The 22,774-nt window shown below is 45.1% G+C and overlaps 2 protein-coding genes across 13 annotated transcripts in view; one reads left to right on the top strand and one right to left on the bottom strand.

Annotated features, from left to right (window-relative positions):
• LIN54 (lin-54 DREAM MuvB core complex component) overlaps positions 1-12,261 on the bottom strand; it is a 34,727-nt gene extending 22,466 nt beyond the window's left edge. For 5 of the 12 annotated variants that reach the window (XM_084518711.1, XM_084518720.1, XM_084518719.1 and 2 more), the window contains exon 1: positions 12,167-12,261. The gene's annotated coding sequence lies outside the window, so the exon portion shown is untranslated. Of the gene's footprint in view, positions 1-5,997; positions 6,146-6,618; positions 6,701-10,452; positions 10,663-11,918; positions 12,020-12,166 lie in introns of those variants that run through there. The other 7 variants (XM_084518716.1, XM_084518722.1, XM_084518717.1 and 4 more) reach the window with 6 other exon arrangements.
• Positions 12,262-12,368: 107 nt separating this feature from the next.
• COPS4 (COP9 signalosome subunit 4) lies at positions 12,369-21,881 on the top strand. The gene is made up of 10 exons (XM_084518723.1): positions 12,369-12,554; positions 13,836-13,915; positions 14,686-14,837; positions 16,178-16,281; positions 17,010-17,163; positions 18,287-18,437; positions 18,813-18,983; positions 20,299-20,414; positions 20,763-20,847; positions 21,314-21,881. Exons 1-10 carry the CDS (start codon positions 12,481-12,483, stop codon positions 21,445-21,447), a joined length of 1,221 nt encoding a protein of 406 aa, XP_084374849.1. The 5' UTR covers positions 12,369-12,480; the 3' UTR covers positions 21,448-21,881.
• The last annotated feature ends 893 nt before the right edge of the window (positions 21,882-22,774 follow it).

Genomic DNA, 22,774 nt, shown 5'->3' with positions numbered 1-22,774 from the left:
GAGAAAAAACAAAGAGAAGTGAGTGGTTTCCAGAACACAGACATTTTGCAAAGCTTTATGAATGACATCACCAAAAAAAGAAAATGTAGTAGCAGAAATTCTTAACAACTAACCCATTTAGCTGGATTTAGTTACAACAAGAATTTACACCAAAGCTCTTCAACATGATCCATTAAAGTGAAATAAAGGTGTCAACTTCCTGGTGATTACCAGTCCACTCTTGGCAATTTTGTATGCCTAGAGAAAGCATTCCCCCCAAGATACAGTATGTTGTTCAGAGATTTAATCTTACTGAGATATAAAGCAGGAGGTAAAAAGCTTTGCAAATCCAATAGACAGTGATGACTTTTGTCACACACGTCAACATCTACTAGCAAGGTATCAGCGACTCGATTCCCAGAGCTGAAGTAATGGGGTTCATCCTTGTCTAAATCCTCATTTCAGAACTGTCAGGCAAACAAACAGCTGCCTGGTAAGGGGCTGTATTTACCCCAGAAACCAGCCGCAGTAGCAAGCTAAAGCCCTGCCCTTCCACGGTGAACATCCATTCCTCTCTGCTGGCACGGAGAAATGCAACTCAATTTTTCTTTTTCTACTTGCAAGAGCCCCAACTCAAAGTGCTTCCTAAAAGCCAAACAATCACTACCCTGTCTGAATGCTAACAGGATTTTTTTGCATGGGTTACTGAAAGGACCATCTCAGATAGCAAATCCACAGTTAGTTTCGGAGCCCCAGTCAGTTCCCACTTGAGAAACCTTAAGGACGGTGCTGGGAGCAGCTGCACCCACTATTGCCACAAACTGCATCCTTGCCAGAGGCTGCATGCAGCACCTCAAAGCTTTTCCTCCATTTGCTGACCCCTCAGCACACTCAGGCGCTGCATGGGTGAGTACACAGCACGGATATACGTACTCCACACACCCTTAAATTATTTCAAACAATACTGCTTTAAGTTGCATTTCTAAGTGCTATTCCCTAGAAGAAAGGCCATTCTTAGTATACTTCAGCAGCATAAGCAGAACACACTGCTTATATGTATCTAAACAGTTATACAGTGCAAAAGGAACTTATTTATATTCTTTATTCTTACCATTTGGTTATGCTACAAACCAGTAGATGGTTGCTAAATACCTCTCTCTCTTTGAAAAAAATGAAATGAAAAATGCAACAGAGTCAGGATTTTAAACAGAACTCTGAGTTCTAACCTCCCGCATATCAAAATGCAGAGGGAAAAGACATACATTGCTTCAAGTCAGGCTTTAAAACCTGTAAGTTAAAAGAAAAGAAACATTACATGTGGTTGGAATAACAGTATACAGCCATCAACACTGCAAGATTCTTGAGGTATGAGGTCTTACCGCTTTACAGATGGCTTTCATTACTGTATTTAGGCTCATGTCATCAAAAACAGCAAGAAAAAGAAAACACAAACGTACCTCACTTGTTTGATTTCTTTGTTTATTGGATAGAACTGAACTAGATGCACGAAATGAAATGATGAAAATCTTGTCCTACCTGCTGCTGTCATCAAAAGCCACTTCAACATCCAAGCACATCATATTTTTAGGTATTTACCCAGGATTTCTCAACCACTCAGCTGTTTACTTTTGCAAATGTTTTTATAGCAAACATACTGTTTCCATTTTTTCAGCTCCTCTACTAAAATGTTTTCCAATAATAAAAGGTCACCAAACTCTTAACATTCTAACGGATCTGAGACCTTCGAGCGAGCACAGAGAAAATACACCGCTATTTTAACCAGATTTCGAAGTTTCTTTGGCTTCACCAACTACACCTAGAGTCACTTGGCCTTGCCAGAGCTTTACCCAGACCTCCAAGAAGGACGCATCTGTAAGCTTTTAGATGTTTGTAGCTGACAACCAAAAGAAAACCTACACCAAAGAAGTGGGTAAGCACACCATGGGATTGAAGAACTCCCCCAGGACTGTATGGTCAGTTTCACAAACAGATCATTTCATGCCACAGAACAATGGTCATGCAACAAATTAAAAGCTCTCCTAGAAAGTTATGGAAAAAAGATTGCTTTAATAGAAGACTCTACCCCAGCACTGCTCAGGACATAAAATTAGCTAAATATGCATCAAAAATAGTAAAGTAAATAAACAGAGAAAAATTAGGGACTGAAGTGCATCATCAGCAAGGTTTGGCAGCAATCACTTCATTGAATTACTTTCTGTCACCTACTGAGAGAGCAGACAGCAGTTAGGAGGGCAGCAGGGAGTGAAGACCAGCTCAAGTGGCCCACCTCTGCCCATCTGTCTGAGGGCACAGACCCACACCTGATATTCACAAGAAAGAAAACGGAGAACAACTTGAACCTTGCTGTTGCCCGACCTCATGCTCCAATACTCCTGAATGCTGTATTTGTTTCTAAAAAGTCTTATTAAAAAAAGATCACCACGTTCCTATCAATATAGCTTCACGAAGGTTAAAAGATTTCTAAGTCGGAGGATCAACACGTGATGACATTGGCAAAATGCAGAATGGAGATAAGGGTTCTGACAGCTACCTGTGAACTTTGATCTCTTTTCTCCTTTTCTTTGTCAGTATGCCAACACGAAATCTTCAGGAAAGTAACCGTGTTAAGTATTGAGTGCTATTATTACACCTTTGTTGTGAAAACATGCAGATCTATCACATTAAACAGGAAAAAAACATATCAAAACAACAGGCAGAGTAAAACAGTGGTGTGGAAAGCAGTCAGCACGAAGGCAGTAGCACCAGCTGGGTAAAAACAGCTGAGCTCCCAGTCTGCACAGCCAGCAGCAAGGGCTCTGCACTGTGAGAACTGTCCAGGGGAAAAATACATGCTCTGACAGGAAGGCTGACAGACCAGGGTGTCCGGGGTGCAGCTTGTAGTAATGCCCTGAGCACAAGCAGCCGCCTGGAAGGGGAAAGTGAAGCCCTAACCCAAAAGCTTCATGAAGGCATCACGTCCGACACAGCCCCCAGTGGCAGGGACGGCTCTGGGGTCTCCAGACCTGCTGCCCCACGAAGCGAACCAAATGGCAAGCAAGCAGCCCTGCCAGGCACAGCGGGCACCTGAAGGTGGAGCAGAGCTGTTTGGAGCCAGCAAGGGCAAATACCTTCGGATTCTTGAGCTATGGACAGCAAGAGCCTTCCAAGAGGAGGAACGATGAAACACCGGAGTGAAGTCCTACCCTGACAAGGTTACTGCTGGTACAAGCATCTGAGGGACAAATGGCATGGGGATGTGTGCCACCTGCACAACTAGCTGCTGGAAAACTACCTTGTGCATCACTCACCACGAGCAGAAGGTCCTGAACCAGAAAATAAACTGCTCTGAATCCTTGCAGTGGCAGAGATACAAGTGTCTCTGCATCCCCTTGGCTCCACCACAGCTTTTCCAAAGGTCTGCAAAGTTCACAAACGATTGTTACCTTCCTATTGAGGGCTGGCTGATACCAAAGGGGTAACATTTTGAGTGCTTGGCCTCTGCAAGGGAATGAGGCAACACCAAGGCTTCTCTGCCAAATAGAGGTGCAATGGGGGAACTGTCTGCAGGCTGCACCTCATATTTCAGGATTTTACAACTCCAAACTCTTGCAATATTTGTATAAAGTTGCAATATCAAAATCAGCATATTCCTAGTATGCTGATCTAGTAAGAGTTAAAAGAAATAACTTAATCTATTTCTACATCCACTTAATGGAACAGAGGCAAGAGCAGGAGGAAGCAGTGGAAATACAGAATGAATCCTGGATGATTACGGTTCACAATTTTTAAGTTATTCACTTGGGAAACGTGAGATACTTCCAGCCACATGCAATTAAAATCGAGGTGCTTAAACGCTTCTCAGTTGTTCAGCTTTTGCTCATGCACACTTTTCAATAGCAGCAATCTCGAGGTTCCGAGCTGAATATATTTTTTTTTGCCTTAATACCTAGAGATTAAGCAACGCAAAATTACTCAGCATTGACTGGTTGGATTTCTTTTTTTATGGCAGCTTCCAAGTTCCCCTCAGTGGGAAAAATGCAGAAGCCATTTCTCCACCTGCTCCCACTCCCCTTCCTCAACTTCCAGCACGTGGCAAGGAGGCAGACAACAAGCACCTTGCACTTCAGCTGTGGAAGTCAGCTTTCCATGCTGTGGTCGCTGATGTATAAAAAGAGTGACAGGGACAGATAAAGACCAGCAAGCCAAAAATCACACCGAGGAACAGAAACTGTTCTGCACAGACTTGCTTTAAAAAGAGTACAAAAGCACAATCAACAACACAAATCTCTTTGCTTGAAGTTGAGTAAAATCCATCTTGTTTGCCTTGAAACAGAAATGCTTTATCAAGACAGATGAAACGCGCTGCCTTTACTAGAAAGCCTTGATCTGAAGGTACCCACAGCTTCAGAAGTGACACACGCAACGTGACCACCCCTTTCCTTCTCCCCAGCCTCTCCGATGCAAACAGGCTGCTGGGCTCAGTTGTCCTGCGACCTGTGGCTGTTTTCTCCTCATCAGGCTGAGTTCTCCCACACAAGGCATCACAGCGAGCTACCGCAGAAATTAGATTACACACACACAGAGTACAAAAGCAATTTTCACAACAAAACTAACAAAGACCTTCGACATAGTACATGACCAAAAATCCCCATGAGTCAGAAACCCTTTCATGTGAAACAGAAGCTAGAAAGAAAGGGGAAAAAGCCACAGCCAAGTTTTTGATGAAAACAGTATGTCACAGAGGTTGTCAGCGCTTGACTTACATTGCATGTACGCATGTGCTCTCTAAAAGACCATCACTTCAAGAACCGCAGGTATCTCCCCTGGATTGGACAGCCCCTTTTCACCACAAGAAGAAAGCACTGTATGGCCCAAATGCTCCTTCAGATATGAAACCAGATGAGCAAAGAAGGCGGCACTAGCTGGGGCTGATTACGAAGAGGTATTACGCAGCATTACTGAAAAAGCCATGCTCCTGAGTTAACTCTCTCCTGAGTTAATCCTGACCAGAAAACCCAGCAACTTACAGGTTACACTACTGTCCTAGGCATGGCCCAGACACTAGACACACGTCTATTAAGAAGGTGGCCAAAACCCAGGCTGTTTTACTAGCACTAGCCTGTATCTCGTGCCAAATCTGCATTTTCCATTTGCATACACAAACAGTTTGCTCCCCGCAGTCCACACTTTGCGCGTTGGCTGTTGGTGGCTCACCACACGTGTAAGACATGCACTCCTGCCTGGTTCTGAGGATGACAGTGGACCAGCTGATGAGAAAGCCACTCCTCAAGAAGGGCTCAGGGCGGAGCGGCACATCCGTGTTAAGGTTCGAACAGAGAATGAAATAATTAGGACAGCTCTTTATGCTCCTATTACTGACAAACAGAAGTGTGAATGGGATTGACCACTGAAGTAGGTTCCGTATGGATCTGTACACCCTCCTCTCCTCTTAGGAGGGAACCACTGTGTAGGTTGCTTTGACATGATAAGGCTCAACCCTGCCTGTTTAGCCAGCTGCTTATTGCAACCCTGGAGGAAAGAATGGGGCACTTCTAACATTTATTGCAGCACAACACTTCAAAGCGGTTCAGTTTGCTTTCTGTAATGGGAAACAACATCCTACTTCCAAGCAGTGCTTCAATGCGAACTAAAAATAAAGTGGAAACCAAAAATCAGAACACTTCCCTTCACCCTTCCCTTGGCTTGCACACCATTGCCATCATTTTCACGACACACAATAGCACCAGTTCAGAGCAACAGAACTTCACTGGTGTTCTTATGATCACTGAATATGTTCCGAAGGTGTTGCTGCCACGAACAGTCTGAGTTTCCTGTCTGTTGATGCTGGGTCTGTGCATTTAATGAAGCATTTCTAACCTTAGGTTCCATGCAAACTTTGTGGTGAGACCAAAAGAAATACCCTGAAACTAACATGAACATGCTTGAGTTTTGTATTTAGTCCGAAAGTAAAGGATGAACAATCTGACAACAAAATGACTATGGCCATAGTGAACTTACCTTGACTGGAAAACTACCAGAGACGTGAAATCTATCGGCCCCAGAAACGCAGATTTGAGAAAAGTGCTTCTTCTCAGTCTGTTCAATATAGCTGGAAATTGTCTTGCTTTCCAAGTTCAGGCTATGGCAGACTTCAGACCCCACAGCGCTATCGCCCCAAACACGCAGCAGAACGAGGAGCATGGAAGCTGCCAGCCAAGGCTCGATAATGAGTTCCCCACCGACTCCTAAGGTGTTATCACGCTGGGCACCTTTGCAGGGTAGGCCTGCTGCCAACAGCTCCTGCACGAGTTCATGGTAGCACTGTGCTTATGTGAAAATGTTCATCACAACAGCACTGGAAACCACCGACTTGACTGAGGCTTTGCGAATGGGGAAGAGCGATGATGAGGCAGTACATCACACACGTACTTGAGCACCTTTGCCCAGTCAGAAGGCTAAGTACGCTACACAGTTTATTCTAACCCAAATTAAACCACGTGCAACCCTGATTTCACTTCCAAAAATACTCTACAACACAGCACAATGAAGCATTTTGTACTAAAACTTTATTCCTTATGTGTCCTATGCAATCATTTGAGTCTTTTCTTGCAATAATTTGCCACAAACCCACACACCTACCTGCAGGTCTCGGCAGCTGTCCCAGTACCAAGCATGACAACTCCACAAGTGTACTCGCTCACAGGACTGAGCTGAAGATAAATAGCTTGCCTGCAGGCAAACCACGACTAGCTCTTGGTGCCAAAAACACCATTACCCCTCCCTCCCACTTCCATCTCTAGATAAAAGACCTCCAAATTGCTTTTGAAAGAAACTTATTTGAATAACCAGGATTGTACAGTATCTGACTGGCTTTTGTGCCAGTCTTAATCACATTACGATTTTGAGACAAAATACCAACCCAATAGGTGAAATGAGAATTTCAGTGAAATCTTGGTTTCTCCTCCAGAACTACATGGGCCACTTCCAATGCAAGCTTCTCACGTGCCTGAAGATGGCATCACAGAAGGTCCCAGAGCTTCTATACGCATAACACAAACACCAACTGCTAAGTTTTCTCAAGTACCTGTACAAAACCCAGGTAGTAGAGAAGCTTTTGCAAGCTGCTGGCTCCTACTTTTGCAGCCAGAGGTGAGCACTGGCACACGGGGCACGACCCAGGGCTGGCTGTGCACAAGGAGCCAGCCGCAGCACGTTGTGTGCTGTGGCTCAGCACCGCGCCAACAAACCGTCCCACAGGCTCGCCTTACTGTGCTGCATTGCTGTCCACGACAACAATGCCCGAGGTGCCCAGGACAAGCCGACACCCCGCGACATCCCATCGCACCAGCACCAACCCATTCTGTGCAGGAGACAAAAAAAACAGAACACTGCTACTTTGTGTAAAGTTCCGGACATCAGCCCAGCAAACAGAACAACCTTAGTTCAGGAGAAGCTGGAATTAACAGTATAAAAATACAAGGCTTGTAGTTCCCACTGATTGCCGCCCTCTGGCTAGCGCCAGGGACATGGAATAGCAGCCTGTGCAACGCAGAAACAAGCCACAGGTCAGAAGGAGACGACAAGGTCACTTGCTGCTGTAAGATGCTTTCAATAGCAAAAAAAAAAAAAATCTAAGAGAAACCATTTTATCGGGTCATTTTACACAACAAAGCAAGACAAAGAACGTGCCAACTCACTTCCTTGCTTGCTGTATTCTTGCCCCTCTTTTTGCCCACTACGTACAGCGCACATCAGCTGGTCCAGGTCACCCAAACTCACCAAGTTCAATGGTGCAAAAAGAGGGAAAATGCACTTCTAAACAGACTCTTGACAGTCAAAATCTTTCCTCTCATTTGCCAGCAAAGCTTTCATGGAAGCATATGCATAGCCAAGATTTGTCCGGTACTTTATCATCACATTTAAGACCACAACTGCGTGCAGGCAATCTCAGGGCACTACACAATTTGCCCAATTATTTGCAACCCCTCTGTTCTGCTCCTGTTTCAATAATGGGCAAAGGAGCGTCATTCATTTTATGCATTCCTTGTGTCCTTACTCCCTTTTCTGCTTCATGTTTTGTCTTCAAAATTGCAGGGTTTGTTTTGTTGTAAAGCAGGGAACTACAAAATCACTCAGCACTGCATTTTGATTTTTTTTTTTTTTTCAACAGAGGGTCTTTTGTTTCAGCTTACTGGACTGGAGATGGCCTTAAAAATACATGTCTCAAAAACGGCATTGCTAAGAAAGCTACAATTAACAAAGGTAAGAGAGAAAATTACTAATCTAAGCCTGCAAACTCAATATGTTTGTATACGTAACAGCAAAGCAAAAACAAATCGTGATGACATTGTAAAAAAAATGTACCTATGTGGAACAGATAAAATAATTTCCATTCTCTTTGCCGTTGTCTGCAGAAGACAAGATAGCGGGAATTGGTCTGCACCCTTCCCAGAGGAACACAGTTCTAGATTTATCAAATACCATGCCAATGCGAATTATTGTACAAAACCCCACCTTGCTCCTTACCAAATGCTTATTACATAATGCAGGTAAGTAGCAGGGTTTTTTCATCAGCTGCGAGGAACACCAAGAAAAAAAATAATCAGGTGTTATATCTAAGGAGACATTTCATGTTCTTTGCCATAAATTCATCCGGCTATAGGCACAAAATTCAAAATAAAGGTTCCCAAGGCAACCGTAACTCACTGGAGGCGCAGCAGCCCCTTCCCAGGCTGCATGGTGTGCTGCGCGCCATGCCTGCCACGGTGCCCTGTGCAGTCCCAGTGTGGACAAGGTGCACCTCGTGGCACCCCGTACTCCTTGGGAGTCACCCACCTCGAGCCCAGGGCATGTGACAGCTTTACACCTCACAGTTCAACTGTGCTGGTTCATTCACTTCTAATGGGGAAAGATTAGGCTTGTGTCCCTCTGCCATGTTTACAAGAGGCACTAGCCGTTTTCTTAAGAAGGGCCGGAGGAAAAAATTAAATCCACTTGCCCACTCAGCAGCCACGAGGAGATCCTTCCTCCCTTGGCAAGTTGTGGGTCATGTCAGCTTCCATTATGATTTTAGGAGGAACACCAGTAGCAAAAAAACCCCTTATTTGTCAACAAACTGGCAATTGGCTACTAAGCACCTGCTCCTATTTCTATTACATTAATACCGCAAAACATCAGAGGAATATCTTCTCATGGGTATTTAAAATATCATCTGCAAATTTGACCGCTGTGTGGTATGTCATCATCAGCACTACGGGGTTATATTCCAAGTCCCAACACCATCACTACTACTCAAGCTCTCCTGCCCTCCTTTGGCCCATCCATTTCCCCCCCAACACGCTCCCTCGTAGTTGCAGGGACGGAACAGATCGAGGAACAGAGCTGGGTTAGATCCAGCCTTCCAAACCCAACCCGAGGCTGTCGCAGCCCTCCTTCCTCCAGCTGCTGATGCTGGGGCCCAAGAGGCCTCTGGCAAAGCCGTTGCCACGTGCTAACCCAGCAGGACCCCACACCCCAGAGCCATGAATGGATCCGGCCAGGTCGGTGAATGGGACAGGTCAGCTCAGAAGCTGTGAGTGCCAGAGCCACTGCAGGAAACTTCGCCCAAGCACATGATGCAGCTGGACTGGGGTCCCAGGGAAGCCCGGCCATCTCCCTTCCTCCCTGCCCCTCCCAGCTTGGCATTGCTACTCCCTGCACAGCTTGTGCCTGGAGACGGGGATGCTTCAGCTCGGCACCAGCTTGCAGCAAAAAAGTCAGTTCCAAGCAAGCAGTAGCAGCAGGAGAGGGCAGTGCAACCAGGTCCTCCCGTGGTGGCGGGCTGTACGCGGTGACAGGCCGCCTGGCCCGCATTTGCTCCAGCTTCCAACCAAGCCCAGGTCAGATTCACGCAGATCAGCCTTTCGGTGCGTGGTCTACGTGTAGCTGCCTAAATGCTTACGCGGCATAAGAGAAAGGGAAAGCATGCAAGAGGAATGAACCGACAGGGAGAAGCTGAGCCATCAGCAGCAAGCAGGGCTGTGAGCATGCATAGGCATGTGTTCCAAGCCTCCCAAAGAAATGGGAGAATAATAAAAAAGAAAAGGGAAAACTATGAAAGCTGGCAAGGAAATCTCTGCCCAGACACTGCAATATTTACAATGAACTATGTTTTCTAACAGAAAGCTTTTACTGCTTTGCAGATTTGGTCTCATTTCATTTAAGAGAAATAAAAGTGAGATGGGGGTGAGAAGAGCAGATTAAATTATATGGGTAGTCGTGAGACCACTGGGATTTTTTTTGGTAAAGCTAATATTGAAACAAGAGAACCCAGGAAAACCAGATGACAACTTATCTCAAGAACATCAGATTCATCTAAAGAGGCTTGTAAAACCTTCTTCAGAAAGGCTTTGTGTGTCTGTAGTAAACTGCAGTTATCTCAAGGAAGAGCAGAAACAAGCAGGGGATAAACAGACTGTGGGGCTGTGTCTGTACCTGGAACTCGTAGCCTGGCTCAGAACACGGCCCAGAAGTAGGGATGGAGCTGTGACCAGGGTGGGAACGCCTCTGAGAGCAGAAGTACAGCCTGCAAAGGGCAGTGACACACGCAGAGGAGCTGAGGAGCCGCCAGTCTGTACCTGGGTCTGGAACATCTGAAACGTGAACCTGTCGTGCTGCATAGCTATGCGTCTCACTGCCAGTCGAGGGGTCATTCTGGATGTCTTCTTTTTTTCCCGTGTAAGACAAATGTTTCTGTTTTCTACCATTATAAAGCTAGCCAGTCTGGTTGTAGGCTGCCCTGGGAACCCCATGCTGCTTTGCAGGTTTTCTAAGTGGCAGAGTAATCCAAGCAACTAAAGAGTAAGGCCTGCTAAAACGCAAGCCCTAGGAGCAGACCTTTTAGAGACCTTTTTCTGCTTCTCTCTGGGAGGTCCTGCAGCTAAGAAGAAAAAAACCAGGAGATTCTCTCCTAGGCATTTGTAATGAATTCCACCACTGCCATATACAGATTTCTTAGGACATCAGAAAGCATTTTTAAGCACATCTGAAGTAGGAAAGGACCACCTCCATAGTACAAGAAGGGAACAGAGCACAAACAGAAGTGAATGACATGAAAAAACACAGTTTGTTGCAGAAGCAGAGCTCAACAACCTTCTGTAGCCAGTCTCGCTACGTCTCCCATAAAATATTTTTGAAACAAGCATAAAGGAAATGAAACCCAGGGGCTCAGACCGAGCGCTTTCCAAAGCCTAAAAGAAGGAGATAGCTCCATATGTGAGGTGTCAGCATCCCTGAGGCTGGGATCCTCCAGCACTCTCCATCGTCACACTTCCAGCTGACCTGTGGTCTGCAGATCCTTAACCTTTTTCCTGAGAAGCTGAGCTGAACGGCTGGGCGCTCAGTAACGGGCTGTCAGGGCTGGGACGCGCACACGAGTGCGAGCAAAACAAACAACGCCAGATACAGCTCCCGAGACGTCACCTCCACGCTTCGCCTTGCATAACCAACTTCTGAACCCCACAGCGCTCCGGGAGGCACGGAGGGCGGCTTCCAGCCACCGAGCCGCCGGGGCTGCCCTCTCCGGCGCTGTCCCCGGCAGCCTGAGGAGCGCTTCGCCCTCAGGGCGCGCACGGAGCGGGCGTTTGGGGGCAGGCCGGGCTGGTGAGTCCCTCCCCGCAAGACCCCCGCCGCGGAGGAGGCACCGGGGCCAGCGGCCGCCTGGGGTCGCCCCCTGCCCGCTGGGTTTTGCCCCCCCTGCCCGCTGCCGTGCGGCTCCTGGCCCCACAGAGCCCCCCTCAGACAAAGGCCGGGCCCCGGGAGGCACCGGGCGGGCGCCGGCTCCTCCCCGCCGGCCGGGCCGGGGCCCTGCAGCCTCCCGGGGCCGCCTGAGGAGCCGCGAGCCCCTAACGGCTCCCAACGGCCCCCAACGGCCGCCCCCCACCCCCGTCCCGGCGCCTCACCTCAGCGGCGCGGGGGTGGCCGGGAGCCGCCGGCCCCGTTTCGAAAGCTCCGCCATTTTCCGCCCGGCCCCGCCGCACCTGCCCCAACCCCAGCCCCAAGCCCAAGCCCGGCCCCGGCCCCGGGGGGAGGCTCCCGTTCCCCGTCGCCCCTCACGGAGCGCCCCGCGGGGCCGAGCCTGCGCCCTGCCGCCGGCTGTCAGCGCCCCGCCGCCGCCGCACGGCTCTGCCTTCCCGCCCCCCGCGCTCACCGGGCGGCCGCTGCCCTTCCTCGTCGTCCTCCTCCTCCTCCTCCTCGTCCTCGTCGTCGCCTCAGCTCCGTTCAGGCTCCGCCGCCCCGCTCCCCCCCCCCCCGCCGCGGCGCCCGGCGGCGCCCGCCCGCCCGCCGCGGCCGCGTTTGTTCAAAATCACGCGCCCCGCGCCGTTCCCCCGCCGCATCCCATAATACTCCGCCGCGCCGCCCTGGCAACCGGCGCCGCCGCCGCTCCCGCCCCCGGCCGCGGGGCTCCATGGGCGCGGGGAGGGAGGAGGAGGAGGAGGAGGAGGAGGGCGGCGGGGCCACAAGATGGCGGCGGCGGCGCGGCAGGAGCTGGCGCAGCTGATGAACTCCAGCGGCTCCCACAAGGACCTGGCGGGAAAGTGGGTGCCGGGGGCTGCCTCCTGCGTTACGAGTGCGGAGGGGGAGGCTGGTTTGGTGCAGGGGGGGGCTCCGGGAGTGGGGTGTGGAGGTGGCCGGGGCCCTGCGGCTGTGGTTTGTGAGGAAAAATACAGAAAAAAAGTTTTTTTTACCTTAGGGTTTGGCCGTTTTCTGCGTGTTTTTCGGTTTTGAGCGAGGCTCTGTGCGGCCCGACTGTGGGGGAGCCGTTGGGGCTGCGCGGTGAGGCCAGGGCCGGGTCCTTCGGGACGCCGGTAAACCTTCATTTTATTTTATTTTATTATTATTTTTACTTATTTATTTATCCTAGTTCTCTTTTACATCATTATTCCTTATTTTTCTTTTTTTCTCCTTTAATTTGCACGCGTGTTTTGGGTGCTGTGCCTCGCTGCTCGCCGTGTGATTTCTCACGCGGATTTTTCTTTTCTCTTCCCTGAGGGTAGGCTGCGAAGCTGATCGGTTACAGTAAAATTTCTTCACTGCCCGACTACCTCTTCCTTTTCTGGAGGATTTCTCTCCCTTTGGGAGCTTCACGTTAAAATTAAAATGTTTTCTTCGAAATACCTGCTAATATCTAAACTCTCTCTTGAAGAAAACACGTCAAAACTTACATTTCGGATATGTTTTGCCTCTCTTGAGTAGTAGTTGTCCTCAGGTTAAAGCCCGGAGTTGCACTGGCCTTTTGAACCATGAAAATTAAAAAAAAATAAATGTTCCCCCCCCCCCTTTGAACTTAACACTTAAAAATGCATGTTTTCTGTGTGTATTTGTCTCAGGGGACCAGAACCTGCTGCTAACTTCCAAATTCCACCCCAGTTTCTCATTGTCACTGAATGTGGCAGTTTAAACCTTTGTCTAATTTAAGTAATGTTATTCCACCAGGGTTACAATTTTCTTTACTTATTCTGTATCACCTCTTTTTGGCAAAAGAAAACTGTGCTGTTGTACGGATATATAAATAAACTAAAAAAAAAACAAAAAACAACAACAAAAAAATCCCAACACCTTAATTGCACAAATAATAATATATAAGAAGATAACTGGCTACATTATTGACCCTTTTGGCCTGGGTTTTGGTAAGAGTCAGATACCAATTTCAGGTGAATGTGCCTGGCACATGAATGTCAGTGCTTTGGAAAATATCTACTTCACAGGCAGAGAGAATAAAAGCAGGAGGAAGGCTCGGGTAAAAAATAAGCAGAACAGCGGAAATGGTGAGTGAAAATGTAATCTCAGATGTTTCTTATTTTTCCTCCTCTGGACAGATATCGTCAAATATTGGAAAAAGCAATTCAGCTGGTGGGTGTAGAACAACTTGAAGCTTTGAAAGCTTTTGTGGAAGCAAGTAAGTGCTTTTGGTATAATTAATTGCAAACTGAGTGAAAGCCAGGCATACGTGGGATCACGTTTATTACGTCTCCAAGAGGTTACATGAAGACATTATTTTTTGGTTCTATTGGATTAAAAATGATTAGGAAAGGAGCCATCAGCACCATGCTCAAAAGTTGAGGAAAGGTGTAAGATTTCTAAGTTAATGTAACTTTCCAACCTGTCTGTGAGATAGTGTCTGAAGGTAAAATCCAAGTAAGCTCTGAATGTTAAAATGGATACTGGATGTTTAGCAGTCTTTTAACTAACGAACTCCTTCTTCAGTCTCAGATTAGCTTGGAAAGCAATCAGAAGAAATGGCTAGGTGGTTTTGTGTTGTATTGGACGCTTGGCCTATTGATTACCTCTAAATTATACCAGTTGTATTTTTTTTTAATTGTGAATAAACGTAGTGAAATTTAGCCAAAGGATTTAATTTGTCCAAGATATTTCTAATGTCCTATTGAGAACAATGATTCTGAATGAAATGTTTATAAAAACTATAAATCAGAGAGAAACAGGTTATTTGTTATCTGTTAGGTGTTAGAACTCTGACCTCTAGTGTTGCTGAAGGAATAAAATTCATCTTTAGAACAAACAACACTGCTTCACTGATACGCAGATGTAAAATTTTGAATTACTTTAATAAAACAGTTAATGATTGAAGGGCTAGGGATTGCTTACAGTGAAGGCACTAAGAAGCATTGCATCTATCTTATGTTTTTCTTCCATGCATCTCTGAACCAGTGGTGAACGAAAATGTCAGTCTAGTGATCTCACGTCAGCTGCTGACAGATTTCTGTACCCATCTTCCGAGTCTTCCCGACAGCACAGCCAAAGACATCTACCACTTCACTTTGGAGAAGATACAGCCTAGAGTTATTTCATTTGAAGAGCAGGTGAGAAATCCAGTGGCAGTGGGTTTTGATTTGCAGGCTTTTTTCCTCTCAACTTCTGACTAATTTTGAAGTCTTTAAAAATACTGGTCAAAACAGACATCCCTACTTTGAGTCTGTTTTTCATTCCTATACATGTGAAAGGAGATAAATGCAGAGAGTATTTAGAACCATGCACAGAATACCGACACTGTGTCTTATCAGGATGCTGGGCATATAACTCTTCTGTTGCCAGAAAATGTCTTACAGTGAAACAGTGCTTGAGCAACTGGAGGCACTGTCCTGAGACTGACTGGTACTCATTGTATTGCATTGTACCCAACTGGGGAACAGGCCGGTGATGGAAGGACTAAATCGTTTTGACAAGCAGCTTTTGTTTAAATAGTAATTAAAAAAAAAAAACAAACAAAAACAAAAACTATTTGTAGATATGTATGCTTATATTTAAGCCAAAATCACTTTACTGGGGGAAAAAATATTCTTGAAATTCCTGTTTTGTAGTTACCCGCTGAAAGTGCCACATCTTTTTCCTTTCTATTAATTTTCTTCCACAATTATTCACCATTGTTTGAGAATTCTTATAGAAGATGCTGATGTGAAAAGCCTGTGCGATGCACTATTAGAGGAGAAAAGGCAGTTTGTCATGATTTATACTGGTCTTTTTGCCTTTACTCTTGTTAAGCAGCTTTTGCTCTATATCTTAACTGAACTCGCTTTTGTAGAATCATTTAGGGTAGAAAAGGCCTCTGAGATCATCTAGTCCATCCTTTAACCTAGCACTGCCATACTTTCCCATATGTTACAATGATTATGCATATATTACATCCTCAACATCAGATGATGTCTTTTTTTAACATTTTCATAAAACCCTTATTCTACCGCTTGGAGTTGACCTGCTGACAGCTGCTCTACAAAGTTGAATCTTCAGAGCCAGGATCTAGTCATAGTTCACCTCATTTGTATCTCTCCAGCCTGATATGAGGTGTAACTGCAAGAAATGCCTTGTGAATCTTGGTGTTCTAGTTGTCAAAAACCATGTTTCATCTTTTAAAGTTTGGTAAGAGATAACTACTTACTATTCCCTGAACACTGACTCCCTTTATCTAGTTGCATGCTCATTAGGAAATACTTGAAATCAGAACTCCTATTTAAACTGTATAGTCTTAAAGACTTGATGGGGGAATTGAAAACCTTCGTGTCCGAAGGGTTCTATCTGCGCATGTTGCTGTTGTATTAGTTGAGAGGTGGAGAGCCATGTGCAAACAAAGAAAAGGACTGTGGATGTTAACCCCAAACCATTCAACTTTTATAGCGTTTGCTAGTGACTTGTTATTATTGCCTAGGTTGCTTCAATAAGGCAACATCTCGCATCCATCTATGAGAAAGAAGAAGATTGGAGGAATGCAGCACAAGTGTTGGTGGGGATCCCTTTGGAAACGGGGCAAAAGTAAGTACCATGCTAGACATTGTTCTGCCTTGTATAGTGTACGTTCTCACTGCTTAGTGAGCTGTACTTGTGAGTGGGAATTTTGGGGTTGCATATTCTCTTGGAGTTTCTGTAGTTTAGGCCAAAGTGCTTTCCAGACAATGCAAGTGTAACTTGATGGCTGTTACTTGCAGTAACCGTTCTTGTCTGTCAAAACACTGCCCTGGAAGTGTTTCATTATTTAATAGATGTTGACATTATCTGTCCAAGTTCTTAGAAACGTTGGCTTCTACAGTTCAAAATGAAGACATAATTTGAAATTTGATACTAGCTTTTTTTTTTTTTTTTTTTCAAGTGTAAAACCCTTGCTGTTATTTTTCTTGGCTGTCCTTTCTGTTCTCTTTCTCAATTCGTATGTAGAAGGAGTTGCAGCAGGTTTTACCCATTCAGCTCCTATTTGTTCAACTGCAAATTTACCTTCTACCTCCAAGTGGCTCCTTGTTCATGGCAAGTCTTCACCCCGTTAGAAACCCATTTCTGTTGGTGTTTGTAGGAGCCAGACTTAAGTTAGCCTTCATCTCGAATTTCTGTACTCCGAATGGAGGGCACTAATTTTGGATTTAGGGAAGATGAAAGCAGGGTAAAGCAGAAGCTGCTAAGTGCTTAAGAAGCATAATGTGTCTTTAGAACAGGAAAGAGCAGAGGTAGTAGCGGAGCGTCTCTGAGCACTCCTTTCTGTTTTGTTGCAGACAGTACAATGTAGATTATAAACTGGAGACCTACCTGAAAATTGCCAGGCTGTATCTGGAAGACGATGACCCAGTTCAAGCAGAAGCTTATATTAATCGAGCTTCCCTGCTTCAGAATGAATCAACTAATGAGCAGCTGCAAATCCATTATAAGGTTGTATAACTTTATTGAGTTCTCTGTCTAAAGGGAAATGATTCTACACGGAGATGGTTATTAGACAGCGCCACACAAACTTTCACAAAAGGAGACAAAGGGAAAAGCTGCTAAATGACCTTGGGGACAGGAGAGCTCCATCTTAGCAATAGTTAGGTAGCCGATTCCTTAAAATTTCGAGAGAAACCCATAAAGGTTGCTTATGTGCCAGCTCTAGTGGCTCAGAATAACTGAGTTTTACTTGATAATATTGTCCCCTACCTTTGTAAGTCTAGGGAAACAAAATCACATACAATATTGGAAACAGTTCATGTTTTTTTTTCCCCCAGCAGTAAATAAATAGCAAGTACCATCTGTGAAAATAGCTTTCAGTCCAAAGCAGTCAATTAATTTACCTTTTTGCTTATTGAACAACTTACTGCGTTTAGAGTTTGGACACTAATTTCCCAAATGAAATCGAATTGAATAAAATGAAAATGAAGTTTTAGTAACTGTGATTGACAGTGATTGGTCTAATGTAACCGTACCAATCAAGTGGTTTAAAAGGGGCCTTGTGAAATTCTTCAACACAGCAGATGTGACAAGAGTTGCAACTTAGAGTATGAGATTTTAGTTTGGTTTTCACTTTTCCCCTACAAAAACCTCATGTTACCTTTTAAAGCCCATATTGGATGGGGAATACAATGATTAGAATGCATTAGAATAGTAAAAAGTGTAAAGAAATACCAGGTGCTGAAAACAGCTTTTTGAGGGAAAAAAAAAAAAAAAGCAAACACATGAAAAACAGAATTGGCTATTTAAGTGCTAGCTGTTAACGTCACTAGTGAAGGAAAAGCTTAGGTACACTATCAGCTGTACAGTATTTGATTTGCTTTGTTTTTAGACATGTGTAGAGTTCAGCATGTAAACAGCACTGGAAAAGGCCTTTTCAGTGTTACTTGGCTTGTCAAGGCCTCACCTAAGCTCATCATTTCAAGACACAGATTTGCTGATGATTCATTAAAGCAGTGTTTATGGGAGCTGACAATCGATAATGCAGGAATTACAGCAAATGCAAATTATGCTATGTAAAACTAACTGCCCCGTGTTAGTTTTCTGTTACTCAGATGTATTTTCTTCCTAGGTATGCTACGCTCGAGTTCTTGATTACAGAAGGAAGTTTATTGAGGCTGCCCAAAGATACAACGAGCTGTCCTATAAGAGCATAGTCCATGAAAGCGAGCGACTGGAGGCACTGAAGCATGCTTTGCATTGTACTATTCTAGCATCAGCAGGTAAAATGCATGTTTTGTTTTCGTGCTGGAGATGGCATGCACATGTTGCATGTTCCTGAAGCAAGTCAGCTTGCGCATTATATGTGGGGACTGGTGGAGGAATCCAGAACTGTGAACACCATCCACAATCTCCTGGTATTCTTTTAATTTGGAGTTGGAGTACTTGCACCTTTGCCAGTGATAAGGTGCCATCTTGCCTGAAGATGCAAAAATAAATCAGTGTCAAACAGCATGCTGGAACTGAAAGCAGCTGAGTCCTCGCTGCTGGAGCTTTGATGGTTAATTATCTGTATTGGAAAAAGTCAACTTTTTGTTAACTTGTAAATTCTGAATTCTGTGGTGGCAGTTGATGAGCATTCTTCTTGATTCTCCTAGGGCAGCAGCGTTCTCGCATGCTTGCTACGCTTTTCAAGGATGAAAGATGCCAGCAGCTTGCAGCCTATGGGATCTTGGAGAAAATGTATCTCGACCGAATTATACGTGGAAACCAACTGCAGGAGTTTGCAGCTATGCTAATGCCTCACCAGAAGGCAACGACAGCCGATGGTAAGCATTTCTCTGAAGCATCCTAATGCTGCTTGGTCATCTAGCATTGCCTGCTGCAGTCTCTACGTGTGATAGAAAAGAACACAGTATTGTCTGTGATTGTTATTTCCTGGATTGTTATCCTCATGAGTACAATTGTAGAGTAAAGCTTCTTAGTCTCATCTTTTGTCATTGGCTATTAAGATTTTGAAGTTCTCTTCTAGAAACTTAGTTCTAAAGAGATAATCTTTTTGCCCATTTCAAGTTCTTTTCACTAACGCACTCTCCCAGTAGTTTTAGCCTTGATTCATGCCTCATTCTACGTGAGTTTGTCCTTTTGAGCTTCTCCAGTTCTGAGAGTGGATAGGATGCTTAGAAATGTGACTTTGATGAGCTAGGACTGCTGGAAATTGTTCTAGGTCATGAAAAGTCTGCATTTGAGCTTCTTCCCGACTGTTAACAGACTGTGGTGGGATGATGGGGACTTCACGTGGTCTCCAAATTGTTTTCTGATCTGTCACACTGACACCTGAATACCTCTGTTCTTCCTGGAACTTCTGAACAGTGATAAACTGTGCAAAGTAATGACTTCAGCGGAATCCTAATAGGCTGGTCTGTTTCCTGAATAAAAACATTGAAGTGAAATATCTCTTCAAATGGCAAGCCTGCCTAGTAAACAATGCAAAAAAAATACAGAAATGTAAATTTACAGAAAGTAAAAAAGGACAGAAAAACAGTTCTGTTGTAACACCACAGGGGAAAACTACTTAAAGGGACTTCCTACGAGTAAGATGCAGACTTCCTTAAGTCAATCTGTTCTTTGTACGTGACCTGCACTGTTTATCTTTTAAGTTGAAGAATACAGGTTAGGCATCTTTTGCATTATCAACTCTCTTTGGCTGTATGTTACAGGGCAAATGAGTCAATTGAATCAAGAGCAGACAAACAGGATGAGGGTTTGTCATCTCAGGGGCTTAGATGAAGCCCCTAAGTGCTGCTAAGGGGGGAATAATTTTGTTACCATTGGACAAACTAGGAACTTGCTGCAAGACCTGATTCCCTCAGCTTAGATGCTGGGTCTTGCAGCAAAAGGAATATCTTCATTTCATTATTCTGGAAATTAACTACAAGGGTTAAAGCTGCCTGTCTCAAAAAAAATAACCACATGGAATCAGTTTCTTTTTTTTGGTGACATACGCTGATGCAAGGCAAAGAGACACACTTGAACGTTCTGCACATGCAACCTTTAAAAAAACCACACTTCCCATCTGTTTTAAAACACAAACCAAATACTTGATTCATACTAATTTACCTGTTGTGCCATCCAACCCTTAAGGTTCCAGTATCCTGGACAGAGCTGTTATAGAACACAATTTGCTATCTGCAAGCAAACTTTACAACAACATTACTTTTGAAGAGCTTGGAGCATTACTAGAGATCCCTGCAGCTAAGGTATTATTTTTTCTACACCTTTTCTCTTTTATTAAAGAAAAAAACTCTAGTAAATAATAGAATAAATAGCTAAGGAAGAAGAAATCATTAAATATGCAATACTAGACATGAAAAAAAAAATTAACATACTTTATGAGAAAAGGTACAGAATATGGAATAGACAACAGCCAAGTTTGATGTCGGTTATAGTGTGTGATCTGTGTGATTGGACATTTTCTGTAGGGTTTCCTCCTCCCCCATGTATAGAGATGATGGAAAAACCTATAAGAATTGTCAGAACCAAATTAATTTTTCATTCCTTCTAGAACAGAGCAGCTACCTAACATATTTCTCTCTCCATCATTTCAGGCAGAGAAGATAGCTTCTCAGATGATAACTGAGGGCCGCATGAATGGATTCATTGATCAGATTGATGGAATTGTTCATTTTGAGAGTAAGTTGGAGTACAGGATTTTTGTTGGCATCATTTGGAATCACCTTTTCTCAAGTTGCTCTCCGACAATATAAGGCAGTTACAGTCTGTCGTCAGTGAGCTCGCTGTGTCTCGCTATGGCCAGGAGGTGGCAGAGCTTGCCCTAGCAGGGGACCGCACTTCACCCATCCCTGTTACAGTTACACATTCTCTTACCTCCAGGAAAGTGTGACTTGATTGTCAGCCTCCTTGTAGGAACATGTTCAGCAGGAAGTTCTCTGCTCACTTTTCCTTTGCAAGGCAGGAGTTAGACTTGTAACAGACAACCAAAATCATTGTAGCTTTTGATGCAGAAGTGAGCACAATGTAGCTGCGAGGAAGGCTTTGCCTGTGAGGTAGGTGAGGGCGGTGCCACAGGAGGAGGTTGCAGTTGAGCAGACAGGGAATTACCAGGACTGACTTGGTTTTGTGTGGTTCCTTTTTGCAGCTCGCGAAGCTCTGCCAACCTGGGACAAGCAGATCCAGTCACTGTGCTTCCAGGTTAACAACCTGCTGGAGAAGATCAGTCAGACGGCCCCGGAGTGGACAGCGCAGGCGATGGAGGCTCAGATGGCTCAGTGACTGTGCCGCCGTGGCCTGAGGGGAGGCAGTCACCCGCTGTGCTGGAGGAAGCGAGCTGAGCAGGGCTGAGAACTGAGTGAAGGGCCTGCCTTCACGGCCACGCCTCGTGCTTTTGCTCTGGCTTAGGACACAATTAGGCGATACTGTGTGTGGCGTGAGTCCCCCTGTTCTCTGAGCATAGGATGATGCTGTTGCTGCCCCTGCATTGCACTCTGCTGCCCTGAAAGCTGCGGTTTCCACGTAGAAGAAACTGTCACATCTGCAGCGAGCTGGGGTTTTGGTTTATTTAATGTTGTTTGGTTTTCCACTGTATTGCTATAGCTTTGTAGCCCATTTCTTCCTATGGTGCTTATCCCACTGTGAAAAATGCAAGTGCCATGTTTCTTTTAGTTGTAACTATTCTAATAAAGGCTGCAGTGAGCCACTTGGTTTAAGTGTTGGAGGGACCTGGCTTTTTTTTCCCCTGAAGCAGTAACTTGAAGTAACTCTGGTATTTGGAAACATTGCTTTTGGCCCCTGAAAATATAAACTGAGCAAGCGGTTCTGTTTTTCCTTTGTTTGTGCAATGCAGGTCTTCAACCCTAACTGAAGAAAATAATGGCCCTTCTGCTGCATTGGTGCTGCAGGGCACGGAATTATGTGGCATCCTGTGGGCTACAGGTGGCTGTAGGAAAAAAGGTGGGGTAGTGGCCAGTGTTCTACATCGAGCTTGTTGCAGTGACGTGGCCAATGATGAGAACAAAAAATCAAGTATGGAAAGCCAAGCACTCTCTTTTCTTCTCTAGGTCAACATGAGGTGGTAAATCAGCAAATGTATTGTTAGTGTTTTTGGAGCTGCAGCTGTAGCCTGAGCCTGCCAGGTAGGGATTCTGCACCATGAAGCACTAAACACCTGAAATGGGAAGGGTGGTGCAGGTCAGTTGTACACAGTGAGATACACCCAGCATAGGAAGCGTTGTGTGCTCAATGCTGCTGACATGAATGGCTCAGAGCAAAGAAGTGTCAAGTGCCATGCCTATGAATTGTGTCGTAACTGGCTTGCACTTACTGCTGCAGCAACGTTTCTTACGCTTCTTACTGAATCATAAAAAGCAAGACGCTGTGGCCCAGCTCACAGAGTTCTTAATGGTATAAAATAGAGTTTTCAGCCTTTCTGCTCTGCCTGAGCTCACCAACACAGAGTGGTGTCTGTTCCACATATGTACAGCCCTGTAATATTCTGTGTAACCAATGAGCTCTGTGTGGGAGTCAATTTTATTGGCACTACGCAGCCATTGTCTTAGAGCTGCTATGTGTACCAGCCGGGCAGCACGGCTGTTCTTTGGCT

The sequence above is a fragment of the Aythya ferina genome (genome assembly GCF_964211825.1).
Source record: "Aythya ferina genome assembly, chromosome: 4".
Lineage (NCBI taxonomy): Eukaryota > Metazoa > Chordata > Aves > Anseriformes > Anatidae > Aythya > Aythya ferina.
The sequence above is the reverse complement of the archived record's forward strand: the minus strand, read 5'-3'. Positions and strand labels throughout refer to the sequence as shown.

Bases quoted from the DNA above. Each gene is read 5' to 3' on its own strand.
- COPS4 (XM_084518723.1), top strand. From the start codon at position 12,481: ATGGCGGCGGCGGCGCGGCAGGAGCTGGCGCAGCTGATGAACTCCAGC. The intron at 17,164-18,286 runs GTTGTATAACTT...TTTTCTTCCTAG, and splicing joins AGCTGCAAATCCATTATAAG to GTATGCTACGCTCGAGTTCT. The intron at 18,984-20,298 runs GTAAGCATTTCT...CCAACCCTTAAG, and splicing joins GAAGGCAACGACAGCCGATG to GTTCCAGTATCCTGGACAGA.